Genomic DNA, 17,494 nt, shown 5'->3' on the forward strand with positions numbered 1-17,494 from the left:
GAGAATTGGAACAAATTACAAATTATTACTACCAAAGGAACCAAGTGAGCCCAAGTTATGAACAAAGGAAAAGTTATTTGAAAACTTACCTTAGATTTTCCTAGAATTTACACTTAAATGATTATGGTCGCCATTTGAAATTAGACTTTTTTTCAATTAAAAGGGGTTTATTTACAGAGATTAAGCAGTTAGGCAAGGAGACAAAACAGAATGCAAAATGGTAACCAATTGGCACGCTCATTAATTATATACAGTGAGCAATAATGCAGTAATTGGCAAACAAGTAAGCTAACTAAGAAGGGGCCAATGTACAGTACAATTGTTCCCGTTATAATAGTAACTCGGTTAGGCCAAGATTACATTAAATTGTCTCAGTTAATTATACTGCAATGGTATGAACTCCAGGATGATGGAATCAGTAATGTAAATGTGCTGTTGGGCCAACAACGGAATTTAGTAATCGGACTGCGACCAGGAATGGGTTTCGCAGTTTGGATGGCAGTCAGCCTTAGCGGACACAGATTGCAACGGAGCAGATGATATCTCCCCTGTAAGAGAGGTTATGGATTAGCACGGCACACACTGAAAGAAATGGAATCTCCCTATAAAATATTACACAATGCACGTTCTTAAACATTAAACACTGCATAGGCCAGCAGATAATGATAAGGAATCACGTAATCACAGTCTTTGAATATTAATGGATTCGGGCCCAGGTGCAATGAACACGTGCTCGCCGTCACACAAAGAGAAAACTTCAACACTTGTGTTACTTAGACTAAGTTGCCCTTAAGTTGCACTGGGGAAGGGACAACTGGATATTTATCATTGGATCTTTTACTAGAATTCAAGGCACGTTATGGGGCAAGTTACGGGAGGCTGAAGCAGGACTCTTAACAAAGGAAAATTGCTTTGTGGAGGAAGGAGTTAAAGTTTAAAGGAATGGGAAATTTAAGGGGGTCAGGGAGAAGGGAAAGGGCTGGCTTACTGACTATTTGCAATGCACGAACCTGGACTAACAATTGTAGGCGCCAACAATCGATCGGCCGTTCGTCAGAAATAATTCAGCCAGCTGGAGCAGAGATGAACGCCATACATGCGCTCAGAACGGAGCCAAGGAAGTCTCTAAGCATCTTCCAAGCAGCGCAGCTTGCTGGGTCCTCAACAGCCAGCAACGAAGACAGAGGGAAAGAGTCCTTAAAGGTTAAGTACTTAAAGATTAAGGTCCTACCTGGCCACTAGCACTAATAAGCCCATATTAACCTTCCCAAGCGCTAACTACTCCCACATCACGTGATGGGGGTGAAAAGGGGGTCCCATTGTTCCCCTGATCGAACGATTGAGGGGGGAAGGGAGGCCTATTTGCTACCTACTGATGCTAACAGCTCCGATCTGGTTCAAACTATGTCTGTTTTCCGCCTGTCGTCCGCCAATTTTCCTCGGCCCCAACAGTCAAAGGAACAACAAACTGCATTTCAAAATTAATTATGCGCTGGTGTCTACATGAGGGAGGATATCTTGACAATATATATATATATACATACATATATATATATATATATATATATATATATATATATATATATATATATATATATATATATATATATATATATATATATATATATATATCAATCATTTCATGTGGCACCCATGGTGATGCATAGGGCCTCGACTTAACTCAAAGCGCCACATTCTGTCCTGTGCTAACTGTACACACACACACACACACACACACACACACACACACACACACACACACACACACACATATATATATATATATATATATATATATATATATATATATATAGAGAGAGAGTTTACGTATTAAAGGTAACATATCATGCTAGAGCTCACTTTAAAAGCTATAAACAAAAAAGTCTGTTTTTTATATAACTATTAGAGGAATCCGTAAATATACCTGAACAAAAAGTCAGAATAGCACAGAGCACATCCCATGTATATCCAGAATCAATGTCTTTTCCGGAATTTCTCACTGAAGAAATACGAGCAACAGCGAGAATAATTGTGTCTTGAGATCCATTATTAGCAACTGGCGTTTTATTTACTCAGTTAGTTCCGGACACGCTGCAATCATCTGCTAATTTCTTTTCCTGTAATGGACCCATTCATTGTCAGCTGTTTACTCCGACATAATTGATGGTCCTGCCTTGCACGAAAACATGTTTATCTTATTAGAGAACAAGTTATTATATGTTAAATGACTGGGTCATATAGTTTGAAGCTTTATGAATGAAGGCTCATAAGATACAGCAACACCATAGAGAAAATGGGCAAAGCTGAAGACATAAGAAGACAAAGTTTGAAACTTTATGACTAAAAGCTGAGAGAAAACAGCAACCCCAAATAGAAAATGAGCAAGACTGAAGACAAAGAAGACAAAGTTTGAAACTTTATGACTAAAAGCTGAGAGAAAACAGCAATAAATAGAAAATGAGCAAGACTGAAGACAAAGAAGAAGACAAAGTTTGAAACTTTATGACTAAAAGCTGAGAGGAAACAGCAACCCCAAATAGAAAATGGGCAAGACTGAAGACAAAGAAGAAGACAAAGTTTGAAACTTTATGACTAAAAGCTGAGAGAAAACAGCAACCCCAAATAGAAAATGAGCAAGACTGAAGACAAAGAAGAAGACAAAGTTTGAAACTTTATGACTAAAAGCTGAGAGAAAACAGCAACCCCAAATAGAAAATGAGCAAGACTGAAGACAAAGAAGAAGACAAAGTTTGAAACTTTATGACTAAAAGCTGAGAGGAAACAGCAACCCCAAATAGAAAATGGGCAAGATTGAAGACAAAGAAGACAAAGTTTGAAACTTTATGACTTAAAGCTGAGAGGAAGCAGCAACCCCAAATAGAAAATGAGCAAGACTGAAGACAAAGAAGAAGACAAAGTTTGAAACTTTATGACTAAAAGCTGAGAGGAAACAACAACCCCAAATAGAAAATGGGCAAGACTGAAGACAAAGAAGAAGACAAAGTTTGAAACTTTATGACTAAAAGCTGAGAGAAAACAGCAACCCCAAATAGAAAATGAGCAAGACTGAAGACAAAGAAGAAGACAAAGTTTGAAACTTTATGACTTAAAGCTGAGAGGAAACAGCAACCCCAAATAGAAAATGGGCAAGATTGAAGACAAAGAAGAAGACAAAGTTTGAAACTTTATGACTAAAAGCTGAGAGAAAACAGCAATCCCAAATAGAAAATGGGCAAGACTGAAGACAAAGAAGAAGACAAAGTTTGAAACTTTATGACTAAAAGCTGAGAGAAAACAGCAACCCCAAATAGAAAATGAGCAAGACTGAAGACAAAGAAGAAGACAAAGTTTGAAACTTTATCTAAAAGCTGAGGAGGAAACAGCAACCCCAAATAGAAAATGGGCAAGATTGAAGACAAAGAAGAAGACAAAGTTTGAAACTTTATGACTAAAAGCTGAGAGAAAACAGCAACCCCAAATAGAAAATGAGCAAGACTGAAGACAAAGAAGAAGACAAAGTTTGAAACTTTATGACTAAAAGCTGAGAGGAAACAGCAACCCCAAATAGAAAATGGGCAAGATTGAAGACAAAGAAGACAAAGTTTGAAACTTTATGACTTAAAGCTGAGAGGAAACAGCAACCCCAAATAGAAAATGGGCAAGACTGAAGACAAAGAAGAAGACAAAGTTTGAAACTTTATGACTAAAAGCTGAGAGGAAACAGCAACCCCAAATAGAAAATGAGCAAGACTGAAGACAAAGAAGAAGACAAAGTTTGAAACTTTATGACTAAAAGCTGAGAGGAAACAGCAACCCCAAATAGAAAATGGGCAAGATTGAAGACAAAGAAGACAAAGTTTGAAACTTTATGACTTAAAGCTGAGAGGAAACAGCAACCCCAAATAGAAAATGGGCAAGATTGAAGACAAAGAAGAAGACAAAGTTTGAAACTTTATGACTAAAAGCTGAGAGGAAACAGCAACCCCAAATAGAAAATGGGCAAGATTGAAGACAAAGAAGAAGACCAAGTTTGAAACTTTATGACTAAAAGCTGAGAGGAAACAGCAACCCCAAATAGAAAATGGGCAAGACTGAAGACAAAGAAGACAAAGTTTGAAACTTTATGACTAAAAGCTGAGAGGAAACAGCAACCCCAAATAGAAAATGGGCAAGACTGAAGACAAAGAAGCAGACAAAGTTTGAAACTTTATGACTAAAAGCTGAGAGGAAACAGCAACCCCAAATAGAAAATGGGCAAGACTGAAGACAAAGAAGAAGACAAAGTTTGAAACTTTATGACTAAAAGCTGAGAGGAAACAGCAACCCCAAATAGAAAATGGGCAAGACTGAAGACAAAGAAGAAGACAAAGTTTGAAACTTTATGACTTAAAGCTGAGAGGAAACAGCAACCCCAAATAGAAAATGGGCAAGATTGAAGACAAAGAAGACAAAGTTTGAAACTTTATGACTTAAAGCTGAGAGGAAACAGCAACCCCAAATAGAAAATGGGCAAGATTGAAGACAAAAAGAAGACAAAGTTTGAAACTTTATGACTTAAAGCTGAGAGGAAACAGCAACCCCAAATAGAAAATGGGCAAGACTGAAGACAAAGAAGAAGACAAAGTTTGAAACTTTATGACTAAAAGCTGAGAGGAAACAGCAACCCCAAATAGAAAATGGGCAAGACTGAAGACAAAGAAGAAGACAAAGTTTGAAACTTTATGACTAAAAGCTGAGAGGAAACAGCAACCCCAAATAGAAAATGGGCAAGATTGAAGACAAAAAGAAGACAAAGTTTGAAACTTTATGACTTAAAGCTGAGAGGAAAACAGCAACCCCAAATAGAAAATGGGCAAGATTGAAGACAAAGAAGAAGACAAAGTTTGAAACTTTATGACTAAAAGCTGAGAGGAAACAGCAACCCCAAATAGAAAATGGGCAAGATTGAAGACAAAGAAGAAGACAAAGTTTGAAACTTTATGACTAAAAGCTGAGAGGAAACAGCAACCCCAAATAGAAAATGGGCAAGACTGGAGACAAAGAAGAAGACAAAGTTTGAAACTTTATGACTAAAAACTGAGAGGAAACAGCAACCCCAAATAGAAAATGGGCAAGACTGAAGACAAAGAGGAAGACAAAGTTTGAAACTTTATGACTAAAAGCCGAGAGGAAACAGCAACATCAACTAGAAAATGGGCAAGACTGAAGACAAAGAAGAAGACAAAGTTTGAAACTTTATGACTAAAAGCTGAGAGGAAACAGCAACCCCAAAACAAAGAAGAAGAAAAAGTTTGAAAGAAAAATGGGCAAGACTGAAGACAAAGAAGAAGATAAAGTTTGAAACTTTATGGCTGAAAGCTGATAGGAAACCTCAGCCCCATAGAGAAATTGGTAAAGTTGAATATAAAGAAAAATATAAAGTTTTAAATTTTAAGATGTTGTTTAAAGGAGCAAATTGGTTTGATTTTTCATTTGGCAGATCTGAGAAAATTTGGCTAATTGTAGTAAATTTAGCAGAAATTGCAGCAATATTGTCAGCAGATGTAGAAAATACCACTGTCAGCAATATTGGCAGCAGATGTAGAAAATATCACTGCGGTAATTTAGTTCCTCATTGGGAGGGTGGGTACCGTTCTCAGCTAGCACTCTGCTGGCCCCGCGTTCGAATCTCCGACCGGCCAATGAAGAGTAAGAGGATTTTACTTCTGGTGATAGAAATTCATTTCTCGCTATATCTAATGTGGTTCGGATTCCACAATAATCTGTAGGTCCCGTTGCTAGGTAACCAATTGGTTCTTAGCCACGTAAAATAAATCTAATTCTTCAGGCCAGCCCTGGGAGACCTGTTAATCAGCTCAGTGGTCTGGTTAAACTAAGGTATACTTACCTTTTTAACTGCGGTAATTGAATAATAATAATAAATAATAATAATAATAATAATAATAATAATAATAATAATAATAATAATAATAATAATAATAATAATAATAATAATAATAATGAAAAGGATGGCTGTACTATGCGAATTTATCTTATACAGAATCTTTTCCATGTTCCTTATAATTCGCTTTTCAGGCTCAGCGATGTTGGTCAGCAACTGGCTAATATTCATATTGGAAAAGGATAGTGTGTGGAATGCGGGAAGTCTTTTACTGAAATATTCAATCAGAAATCCGTGGATTCCTTCGTGGTCTGGAATCAGGTTCTTTTACTTCAGGTTGTGGTGCCGTCGACATGTTTCGACCATCTCGTTGGTCATCCTCTGGACGTGGTTGAGAAAGATCTGGAGAAACAAGGCGCTTGGGTCAGTGATTATAGGGGTGTCTTGATTGGTGTTGAATTATGATTGGCTGCCCGGGGCAGGTAATCCCGGGCAGAGCCTTCTCTCCCATGTTGATGTTCGGGGCTCGTCTTGCGTGCGAGCGGCATTGCAGTGCTGGGGATGAATGGAAGAATTTCGAACCTCAGATGCGGAATTTTTATTCGCTCGTTCGCTATGGGGGTCGCTCGGTGCAGGTCTCCTGGCGGCTGTGGGGAGGAGAACTATTTATACTAAGGTTTCTCACATCAATATATATTCCATGAAGAACATAGTGCATTAACTCCTGTCATAATTTTGTCAAGTACAAACAGGTAACTATAAGTGGCCCTCTCCTTTAACGCCAAAACTAAGCATTAAAACTTTTAAGAAAGTTAATTTTCTTATTAATAACTAAGTAGCCTCGTCGTCTTCAATTCAAACAAGAGCTCAACAATTCCTTTGGGTTTCAAAAGCCTGACTCTTTTTATTTTTTCCTCTCTGCTGAGTCCAATTCCCCCTCAAGAGAAATTTCCCCAGAGCCATCAACCCTCTTCTCGACTTCCCCCGTCAGAGGGGAGGGAGAAGCATGACTCATCAACTGGCCCCTTTCGTCCCAATATCCATTTAGCCCTCACGCCCTTTCTCTCGTTTACTCTTCGGCGATATCGATAATAAAGTTTGTAGATGTAAAAAAATATTACTAGGTATGTGACAAAAACTCACACACAAAACAAACAAACAAGCACAAACCCTAAACTACAAATGACAAATTTTTTAAGTAATTTGTATTTTCCCTAACATACAAACCTGAGATCTTTACATATGGGAAAGTTAATCTCATATGTAAAGACCCATATGTAAAGATCGAGAGTTTGTATGTTAGGAAAAATACAAATCACTTAAAAAAATTGTGTTATTTTTTATTCAGTTGCACTGAATGCCGTTTCATCCCGCTTTGTATTCTTAAACGCGTGGGATGTAATACCTATATTTTCATGTGAAACGCATCCCCCCATTTCCACGGCCCGGGACTAAAAGCCTTCATTTCTCTCTAAGTCTTTTGTAAGACAGTGCAGATGAAGTTCTGGTAATTCTATGTTCTCAGCTATATCTCAGCTACTTTAGTCAATATCACACAACGCAAAATACCGAGAAAGATATATAGGGATATCTATCCCCTAAAATGATTCCACGCCCATTTTGGAAACACTCCATTGTTTTAGGATTTGTTGTGGTTAGTGAACGAAACTCTAGTCATTTTCACATAGCGCAAAATACCGAGAAAGGTATTAACCTTTGGCTTCAGCTGTGAATATTTATCTCCTAAAATGATTCCAAACCCATTTTGGAAACACTCCATTTTCTGAGGACTTGTGGTTAATGAACGAAATCTCATAGGTAATATTCTGGATAAGATTCTTCAAGTAGAACCCCTTCTTAACATTGCATAAGAACTCAGTCACAGACTGACCTGTCTGAATATTGTTGCAAAAAGAAATGGAAGGATTCTGTAATGATAATAAATCAATTGCAACTTCACTAGTTACGAAATTACAGAAGATTCATCAAACTTTTTGAGGAAATTTGTTTTCTCCAAGATAAAACGTAAGCTGATAAAAGCAGACATAGAAGCATAACAAACAAATAAGAAAATGAATGCTAGTTCAGTCTGCTTGATGCCACTTCAATGCCGAGTCATCCCTGAACCATCAGCTGTCATATGTGAATAGGAAATTGATACATGGATGAGGTAGCGACCTCATTTTGATAATGCACTGTTAATATCCTACTTCGCAATGATGTTTTTATTATTAGTAAGTAGTGCTCGTCTCCCTAGGGGGGTTAGTGCCGTCTGTGCACCTCACACAGTGCACTGTAGGCATTACTTAAGGTTCTTTGCAGCGTCCCTTCATCCCCTAGCTACAACCCCTTTCATTCCTTTTACTGTAACTCCGTTCATATTCTCTTTTTGCATAGTGAAACTGCGAGGCTTTCCTCCTGTCACACCTTTAAACGTTTTTACTCTCCGTGTCCCATTCAGCGCTGAATGACCTCATAGGTCCCAGCGCTTGGCCTTTGGCCTAAATTTTACATTCCAGTTCCAATTCTGAGTAATTTGATCAGCTTAGGATTATTATATACCTAGCAAGTGGTGCATGCAAACTATGTCGAAGATCTAAGTTAAGCCTTCGAAATATTTTAGCTTTACTTTTAGGCTGGAATCTGTGGTTAGCTTGGTTGTAAACTCCATTTCACAGTAAGGAAGTTAAACGTTCCAATTATTATTATTATTATTATTATTATTATTATTATTATTATTATTATTATTATTATTATTATTATTATTATTATTCAGAACATGAACCCTGCACATGGAACAAGCCCACATTGGCCATAGACTTAAAATTCAAACTTCCAAAGAACATGGTGTTCGTTTGGAAGTGGTAACAGAAGGTAATAGGAAATATAGAAAGAAGAGATCAGTTATTAGAAAAGAAACATTAAATTAACAAATTAATAAATAAATATATAAAATGTAAGTAAATTATTCAAATAGGAGAACTGTTTTAGGGCAGTAGTTCCAATTGCACGACATCCTCAGGGAGACTGAACCACAGTCTGCGGTGTGAGGAATAAAGGACCTCGGGAGCTAAATCACACAGTCGCGTCTGCCACGATTGCTGAAGGTTTCATCTATGTCTCGGGATATTTAGACTATTTTTAGATTCAGAGTGCATTTGTTTACAGTCCTTTAAAGGTTAAGATGTTCGTCCCAGGCTATTAATGTGTGATAGAACTAACAAATATCTAATCAGCATTTGACTGTCTTGAACACTTAGAAAAAATGAAGCAGACAAGAGACGTTTTATTCTGGAGTCAGTGAATCGAAGTAAAATAATAAATGGTCACTTCTTCATAGTCAGAAAAGTGCTTCTCGTAGCCTCTTTCTTCAGTGCCTCAACTTCAGCACAAGCACCTATTTAGCAAAGACTGCTTTCATGGTCACATATGGAACCTTTGATGTATTTTGTGCATTATCTGTTTCTTTCATTTATCAGCATCAGTTTATTTACTCATTCTTTTTTTTATTTTCTCTTATTGCCGTCATCGCTTTGCCCAGTATGAGATCAGTACCTCTCACGTTGCACTGTAGGCATCACTTAAGGTTGTTTTCAGCGTTCCTTCGGCCCCTAACTGCAACCCTTATCATTCTTTTAACTGTACATCCATTCATATTGTTTTTCTTCCGTCTGACTTTCCATCCTCTCCTGACAGTTGCTTCACAGTGAGAGTGCGAGCTTTTCTTCCTGTTACAACTTCAAAACATTTTTAGTCTCAATTTCCCTTTCAGCGCTCAATGACCTCATCGTAGGTCCCAGCGCTTGGCCTTTGGCCTAAACTCTATATTCCATTCCTTTCAATCATCACCTCGCAGTGTTTTTGCTCTCGACCGACTTCTTATGTCTACTTCCAACGTGCGGTAAGTCAGTCGTATCTTTTCCTGCCATCTCCTTATATTTTTCCAGACATTTTTTTTTATATGAGAGTCGAAGAGTGTAGGTAGAAAGTATTTATTGCACGCTTCGTGTTTCTCTCCTCGCCTCTCCAGCGCCGACGTTGATCCTAAGCGAGTGCGTCTTATGGTTTGGAAAGGAAAACCTCTCGGGGTGAGCGAGAGGAAAGGCTTTGATATATCACTGACATTTTGGTTTCTGTATTCTACGTTGCACCTTATATGTATGCATACACAAGACGAAAGGCCTAACACCACTCCGTAGTTTCACATGCCTTCGTGGTATTGCCTTTATTTATAATTTATATTCTTTACGTTCCATATTTTCGTGACTCAGGTATACATACATACATACATAATACATACATACATACATACATAATACATACATACATACATACATACACACACACACACACACACACACACACACACACACATATATATATATATATATATATATATATATATATATATATATATATATATATATATATATATATATATATATATATATATATATATATATATATATATATATATGCGTGTGCGTATACATATATAGACATACTCGTAAAAATTTCATACGGTATTGATCTTGTGAATAGTCATTTAATTTCAGTTATTATTATTATTATTATTATTATTATTATTATTATTATTATTATTATTATTATTATTATTATTATTATTATCATCACTCCGAAGTGTCGTACACATTATAAGTAAAAGGACACCAAGTGCTCCTGATTCGTTGTACGATGCGGTCACGCAAAGTAGTTGTTGGTAACATCACTTTATCACCTCCTTTTAAATCTGCTAAATATACCGTTGCCAATTGCTCAGGGGACGGTGAATAAGGTTATATTCCTCCCCGTCGCTCTGTCGTGCATTAATGATTGAAAATCGTGAGTTGTTTCCCGAGTACCTCGGTCAAAAGTCTGTTGACCCAGCTCTTAAATTATAATGAAAAAATGTAGTCGTATAGTTATTGAAAAATATGAAAAGTAAGAGCTGGTGCAGCTGATAAATTACCATAATTGTTTGAAGCATTATCACATAAACAGGGGTAGACAGCTCTCTCTCTCTCTCTCTCTCTCTCTCTCTCTCTCTCTCTCTCTCTCTCTCTCTCTCTCTCTGTTACCATACCTGTGTGTAGCATCAGAGTCCTTATGTTAGTTATTACTTTTTTTCAACACCCTAGCTCTAGTGAACAGTTCTCTCTCTCTCTCTCTCTCTCTCTCTCTCTCTCTCTCTCTCTCTCTCTCAAGGAGGCATTTGCGTGCTTTATTGTCTTTTCATTCAAACGTTTAGATGAATGGAAGTGTAAACATTCGAATAGAACACGAGACAGACATAAAATAAGTACCGAGTACACTTGTCAATACTTTTCCAATTCTGAAACAGCAGTTTTATACACATCTCCCTTGCTGTATCGTGTAAACTGAAAATATTCCAGTCTATTTGACTTTGACCAGACGAAATATACGAACACATTTCCTGAATTACAATTTTTTTGCTTTTACATAAAAATAGATAAAAGCTTACGTATATTTCAAAATTGTAGAAGATGAGAAATGTTACATTAAAAATGTCCTATAATAAATGTTATACATTTTTTTCATATTATATGTAGAGCTTTTGGACTAACGAAAGATGCACTGTCAGTGTGAATATATATATATATATATATATATATATATATATATATATATATATATATATATATATATATATATATATATATATATATATATATATATATATTGAGTTTCATTAATCTTATCTAATTGTCTTTTTCTCAGAGGTGGACATTTATATACAAAATATGCAAAAAATGCAAAATTGTTGACTTATATATAGATAGCTTTCTATTAATTTTATCTGACTAATAGTCTTGTTGTATATAAAATGTACAAAAAAAGAAATACAAATCATAGTTCTTATACATAAGTAGTTTTCCATTAATCTTACTTGACTAATGGTCTTTCCCAGAGGTGGATATATTTACATACAAAATTTGCAAGAAAAAATAAAAACTGCTGGTCTTATACATAGATAGTTTTACATTAATCTTACTTGACTAATAGTCTTTTTCTCAGATGTTGGCGTTTATACACAAATATAAAAAAAAAAAAAAAAAGACTGTGGGCCTTACGTAGAGATAGAGTTTCATTAGGTTATCTGCCTATAGTTTTTTGTGAGATGTAGTCATTTAGATACAAATCATATTAAAAAATGATAAAAACTGTTGGACTTAGGAATAGATAGTTTATCATTAATCTTATCTGACTTATGGGCTTTTTTTTCTCAGATGTCGACATTTATATACAAAATATAAAAACAAAATTATGAAAAGCTGATGGACTTGTATATAGATAGTTTATAATTAATCTTATCTGACATATAGTCTTTTTGTCATATAGTCAAAATATAAAAAAAAAAATTTTTGTCAGATAGGTGCATATTTATCTTCCCAACCTAGAAACAAAATATACAAAAAGATACAAAAAATTGTCGGACGTACGTACGAATATAGATAGTTTTTCATTGACTGACTAATAGTATTTTTCGTAGAGGTGGAATTGATATACAAAATATATGAAAAACTTATAATAACTGTTTGACTTCTATACAGATAGTTTGCCATTAATCTTAACTGACTAATAGTATTTTTTTCAGAAGTGGATATTTGTATACAAAATATTGAAAAAAAATGACAAAAACTGTGGGAAGTTGGACGTTCCATAAACCAAAATAATATTACGAAAGTAGAAGTCTTCTACTTAACCATTTTCTTGAATGAAGTCTTCTTCTAGGACCACTGACTGTTTTCTCTCCTTTTCTCCCTTTTGTACCACCTAAGAGTAATACATAAGAGGTTGTTACTTCCCAATTGCTTTCATGACGCGAAAGGTTTAAAAGTCGATAGGAGTTCTCTCAAAATTTTAAAGTCGGTTGAGGGAACTGGAGAAATTTGAATTTGATTGAAGCCTTCTGTATATATATATATATATATATATATATATATATATATATATATATATATATATATATATATATATATATATATATATATATATATATATATATATGTTATACATATATAGACATACTCGTAAAAATTTCAATGTATTGATCTTGTGAATAGTCATTTAATTTCAGTTATTATTATTATTATTATTTTTATTATTATTATTATTATTATTATTATTATTATTATTATTATTATTATCAGATTCTCCAAATGTCGTAAATTATAATTGCACTTGCAAGTGCTTTCTGATTCTTGTACGATTGCGGTCACGCATGTTTTAGTTGTTATAAATCACTTTATCACCTCCTTTTAAACTGACTAAATATACCGTTGCCAATTGCTCGGGGGGACGGTGAATGGTAATATTCCTCCCCGTCGCTCTGTCGTGCATTAATGATTGAAAATCGTGAGTTGTTTCCCGAGTACCTCGGTCAAAGTCTGTTGACCCAGCTCTTAAATTATAATGAAAAAATGTAGTCGTATAGTTATTGAAAAATGAAAAGTAAGAGCTGGTGCAGCTGATAAATTACCATAATTGTTTGAAGCATTATCATTATAAACAGGGGTAGACAGCTCTCTCTCTCTCTCTCTCTCTCTCTCTCTCTCTCTCTCTCTCTCTCTCTCTCTCTCTCTCTCTGTTACCATACCTGTGTGTAGCATCAGAGTCCTTATATTAGTTATTACTTTTTTCAACACCCTAGCTCTAGTGAACAGTTCTTCTCTCTCTCTCTCTCTCTCTCTCTCTCTCTCTCTCTCTCTCTCTCTCTCTCTCTCTCTCTCTCTCAAGGAGGCATTTGCGTGCTTTATTGTCTTTTCATTCAAACGTTTAGATGAATGGAAGAGGTAAACATTCGAATAGAACACGAGACAGACATAAAATAAGTGGAGTACACTTGCCAATACTTTTCCAATTCTGAAACAGCAGTTTTATACACATCTCCCTTGCTGTATCGTGTAAACACAAAAAATATTCCAGTCTATTTGACTTTGACCAGACTGAAATATACGAACACATTTCCTGAATTACAATTCTTTTTGCTTTTACATAAAAATAGATAAAAGCTTACGTATATTTCAAAATTGTAGAAGATGAGAAATGTTACATTAAAATGTCCTATAATAAATGTTATACATTTTTTCATATTATATGTAGAGCTTTTGGACTAACAGAAAGATGCACTGTCAGTGGAATTTTTTTATATATATATATATATATATATATATATATATATATATATATATATATATATATATATATATATATATTGAGTTTCATTAATCTTATCTAATTGTCTTTTCTCAGAGGTGGACATTTATATACAAAATATGCAAAAAATGCAAAATTGTTGACTTATATATAGATAGCTTTCTATTAATTTTATCTGACTAATAGTCTTGTTGTATATAAAATGTACAAAAAGAAATACAAATCATAGTTCTTATACATAAGTAGTTTTCCATTAATCTTACTTGACTAATGGTCTTTCCCAGAGGTGGATATATTTACATACAAAATTTGCAAGAAAAAATAAAAACTGCTGGTCTTATACATAGATAGTTTTACATTAATCTTACTTGACTAATAGTCTTTTTCTCAGATGTTGGCGTTTATACACAAATATAAAAAAAAAAAAAAAAAGACTGTGGGCCTTCCGTAGAGATAGAGTTTCATTAGGTTATCTGCCTAATAGTTTTTGTGAGATGTAGTCATTTAGATACAAATCATATTAAAAATGATAAAACTGTTGGACTTAGGAATAGATAGTTTATCATTAATCTTATCTGACTTATGGGCTTTTTTCTCAGATGTCGACATTTATATACAAAATATAAAAACAAAAATTATGAAAAAGCTGATGGACTTGTATATAGATAGTTTATAATTAATCTTATCTGACATATAGTCTTTTTTGTCAGAGGTGCATATTTACAATAGAAACAAAATATAAAAAAAATTGTCGGACGTACGTACGAATATAGATAGTTTTTCATTGACTGACTAATAGTATTTTTTCAATAAATTATAAAAATTGTTGGACTTATGTGGAATTGATATACAAAATATATGAAAAACTTATAATAACTGTTTGACTTCTATACAGATAGTTTGCCATTAATCTTAACTGACTAATAGTATTTTTTTCAGAAGTGGATATTTGTATACAAAATATTGAAAAAATGACAAAAACTGTGGGAAGTTGACGTTCCATAAACCAAAATAATATTACGAAAGTAGAAGTCTTCTACTTAACCATTTTCTTGAATGAAGTCTTCTTCTAGGACCACTCTGTTTTCTCTCCTTTTCTCCCTTTTGTACCACCTAAGAGTAATACATAAGAGGTTGTTACTTCCCAATTGCTTTCATTTCGTTCGAAAGGTTTAAAAGTCGAGAAGGAGTTCTCTCAAAATTTTAAAGTCGGTTGAGGGAACTGGAGAAATTTGAATTTGATTGAAGCCTTTGTATATATATATAATACATATATATTATATATATATTTATATATGTATATATATATATATATATATATATATATATATATATATATATATATATATATATATATATATATATATATATATATTATATATATGTGTTTGTGTGTGTGTTTGTAATGCTTTTCTATATTGCTACAGTTCTGGTACATTTGTCACCTTGTTCAATTACATGCAATTTTTCCTATGATTGCAGAGAAACCTGATTTAATAATCCAAAATTATAGGCTCAAAACAGAAAGATTCTCCAAATGTCAAACTTAATTGGACTTGCCTAAAAAGATATTTCTACCTCTTGAATGGACATTGCCCTGAAGACATGTTTCCTTGGTATAAAAATTTTTTGTATTTTAAACTGACCACCGTCAGTTGCAGTCATGTCCATTAATAGGCCATAAGTAGCATGAACCTTAACTGTCCCAATAAGATTTTTGATCAGTGAATGATAATAAATGATCATACAAGCAGGTCATATGATAAGAGTTGGGTGACCACATTCTGATACCTGTATATACTGAGAAAAGTTATTAATGATTTGCCCTACATTTATTATTATTATTATTATTATTATTATTATTATTATTATTATTATTATTATTATTATTATTAACCAAACAAAAACTTCTTTCTTTTTCTTCAGAAGATGAAACCCACAAGATTCTTGTGTATAACTTGTTTACTGGTAAATATTTACCAGTAAACAAGAATCTTAATGGTTTCTCTTTCATTGTATTATTATTATTATTATTATTATTATTATTATTATTATTATTATTATTATTATTATTATTATTATTATTATTATTCAGAAGTTGAACCCTGTTCACTTGGAAGAGGCCCACCACACTGAAATTCAAGCATCCAAATAATATGGTGTTCATTCCAAAGAAGTAACAGAAGGTAATGGGAAAGAAGCTCTTCGCTTCTCTCAAGAAACCCACCACAAAAAGGATGCTCCCATCTAATCAGATTCTGTTTGTTTGACTGAAGGTAAGCCTGGCGTCTCCACTCGTCTTCGTGGCTTCCGACATCGATTTCCGAGTGAGTGACGAAGACAATTTCGGCATCGACACGAGCGGAGTAATTTACAATACGAGACCTCTCGACTACGAGCAAAGCAAAGGCTATTATTTGCTGAGAATCAGCGCTGAGTACAAAGGTTAGTCTATGATGGGATGGTTTTGATCTCTCTCTCTCTCTCTCTCAGCGCTAAGTACAAAGGTTAGTCTATAATGGGGTTGGCGTTGATGTCATTGTTGAGCTCTCTCTCTCTCTCTCTCTCTCTCTCTCTCTCTCTCTCTCTCTCTCTCTCTCTCTCTCTTTCTCTCTCTCTCTCTCTCTCTCTCTCATGGAATGGATGCTCGGGTTGGTCTCATTGGTATTGTTTATTTTACTATATAATGAAGATATTGACATAAATAAAAGAAAAATATTCTCGATAGTCGTGATGCATACATTGAAAACACTATTTAAATCAAGTATTATTTTTCGTAAAAAGAATTTTTCCTTTCGAGATGATCCAGTATGAATGAACTACTGCAGAGGACATCTAAAAAAATACTATTCAACAGTCAAATAAAGACTACATAAGAAAAGTACTGAAAGACTGAAAGTGGGATTAAAAAAAAAGTTTGGAAAACATTTTCCTTCCGTCTGATCTGTGGCCTTCTCTTCTCTAAAAGAGTTCAGAGGTCTGGTTAAACAAATCATTTATAACTAACTATAACTCTTCTCTTCTCTTCTCTTCTCTTCTCTTCTCTTCTCTTCTCTTTCTCTTCTCTTCTCCTCCACGCTCTTATATATATATAACCCTTTTAGACTTATGATCTTTTCTGTTGTAAAGAGCATTAATCTGGAAATCCGATAAAGTTCTTAAGATATTTCATGGTAGTATAAGAAAAGATCCACTCAGTAATGTCGTATACTGTAATTTGAACCTTGTTTACCAAATAAAGCCCATTACTGTCTCTTGTTATGGACCTAATGTCTTTTCTTCTATATAGTTATCACTGATAATAGCTTCAATGCAACCCATGAAGAATTTGGTAAAGATAACACTTAAGTAGTAGTCCATTGCCGTATCACAAGCGGTGCACTGTAGGCAATACTTAAGGTTCTTAGCAGCGTCCCTTCGACCACTAGCTGAAAC

The 17,494-nt window shown here is 34.4% G+C and overlaps 1 protein-coding gene across 1 annotated transcript in view; it reads left to right on the forward strand.

Moving 5' to 3' along the window:
- The first annotated feature begins 1,083 nt into the window (after positions 1-1,083).
- LOC136837876 (DE-cadherin-like) overlaps positions 1,084-17,494 on the forward strand; it is an 86,469-nt gene continuing 70,058 nt past the window's right edge. Inside the window, 4 exon segments of the mRNA XM_067102761.1 lie at positions 1,084-1,208; positions 9,738-9,782; positions 9,912-9,969; positions 16,336-16,504. Of these exon segments, the coding sequence (XP_066958862.1) occupies positions 1,084-1,208; positions 9,738-9,782; positions 9,912-9,969; positions 16,336-16,504 (397 nt within the window).

This window comes from Macrobrachium rosenbergii, unplaced genomic scaffold (assembly GCF_040412425.1).
Source record: "Macrobrachium rosenbergii isolate ZJJX-2024 unplaced genomic scaffold, ASM4041242v1 13875, whole genome shotgun sequence".
NCBI classification, from domain to species: Eukaryota; Metazoa; Arthropoda; class Malacostraca; order Decapoda; family Palaemonidae; genus Macrobrachium; species Macrobrachium rosenbergii.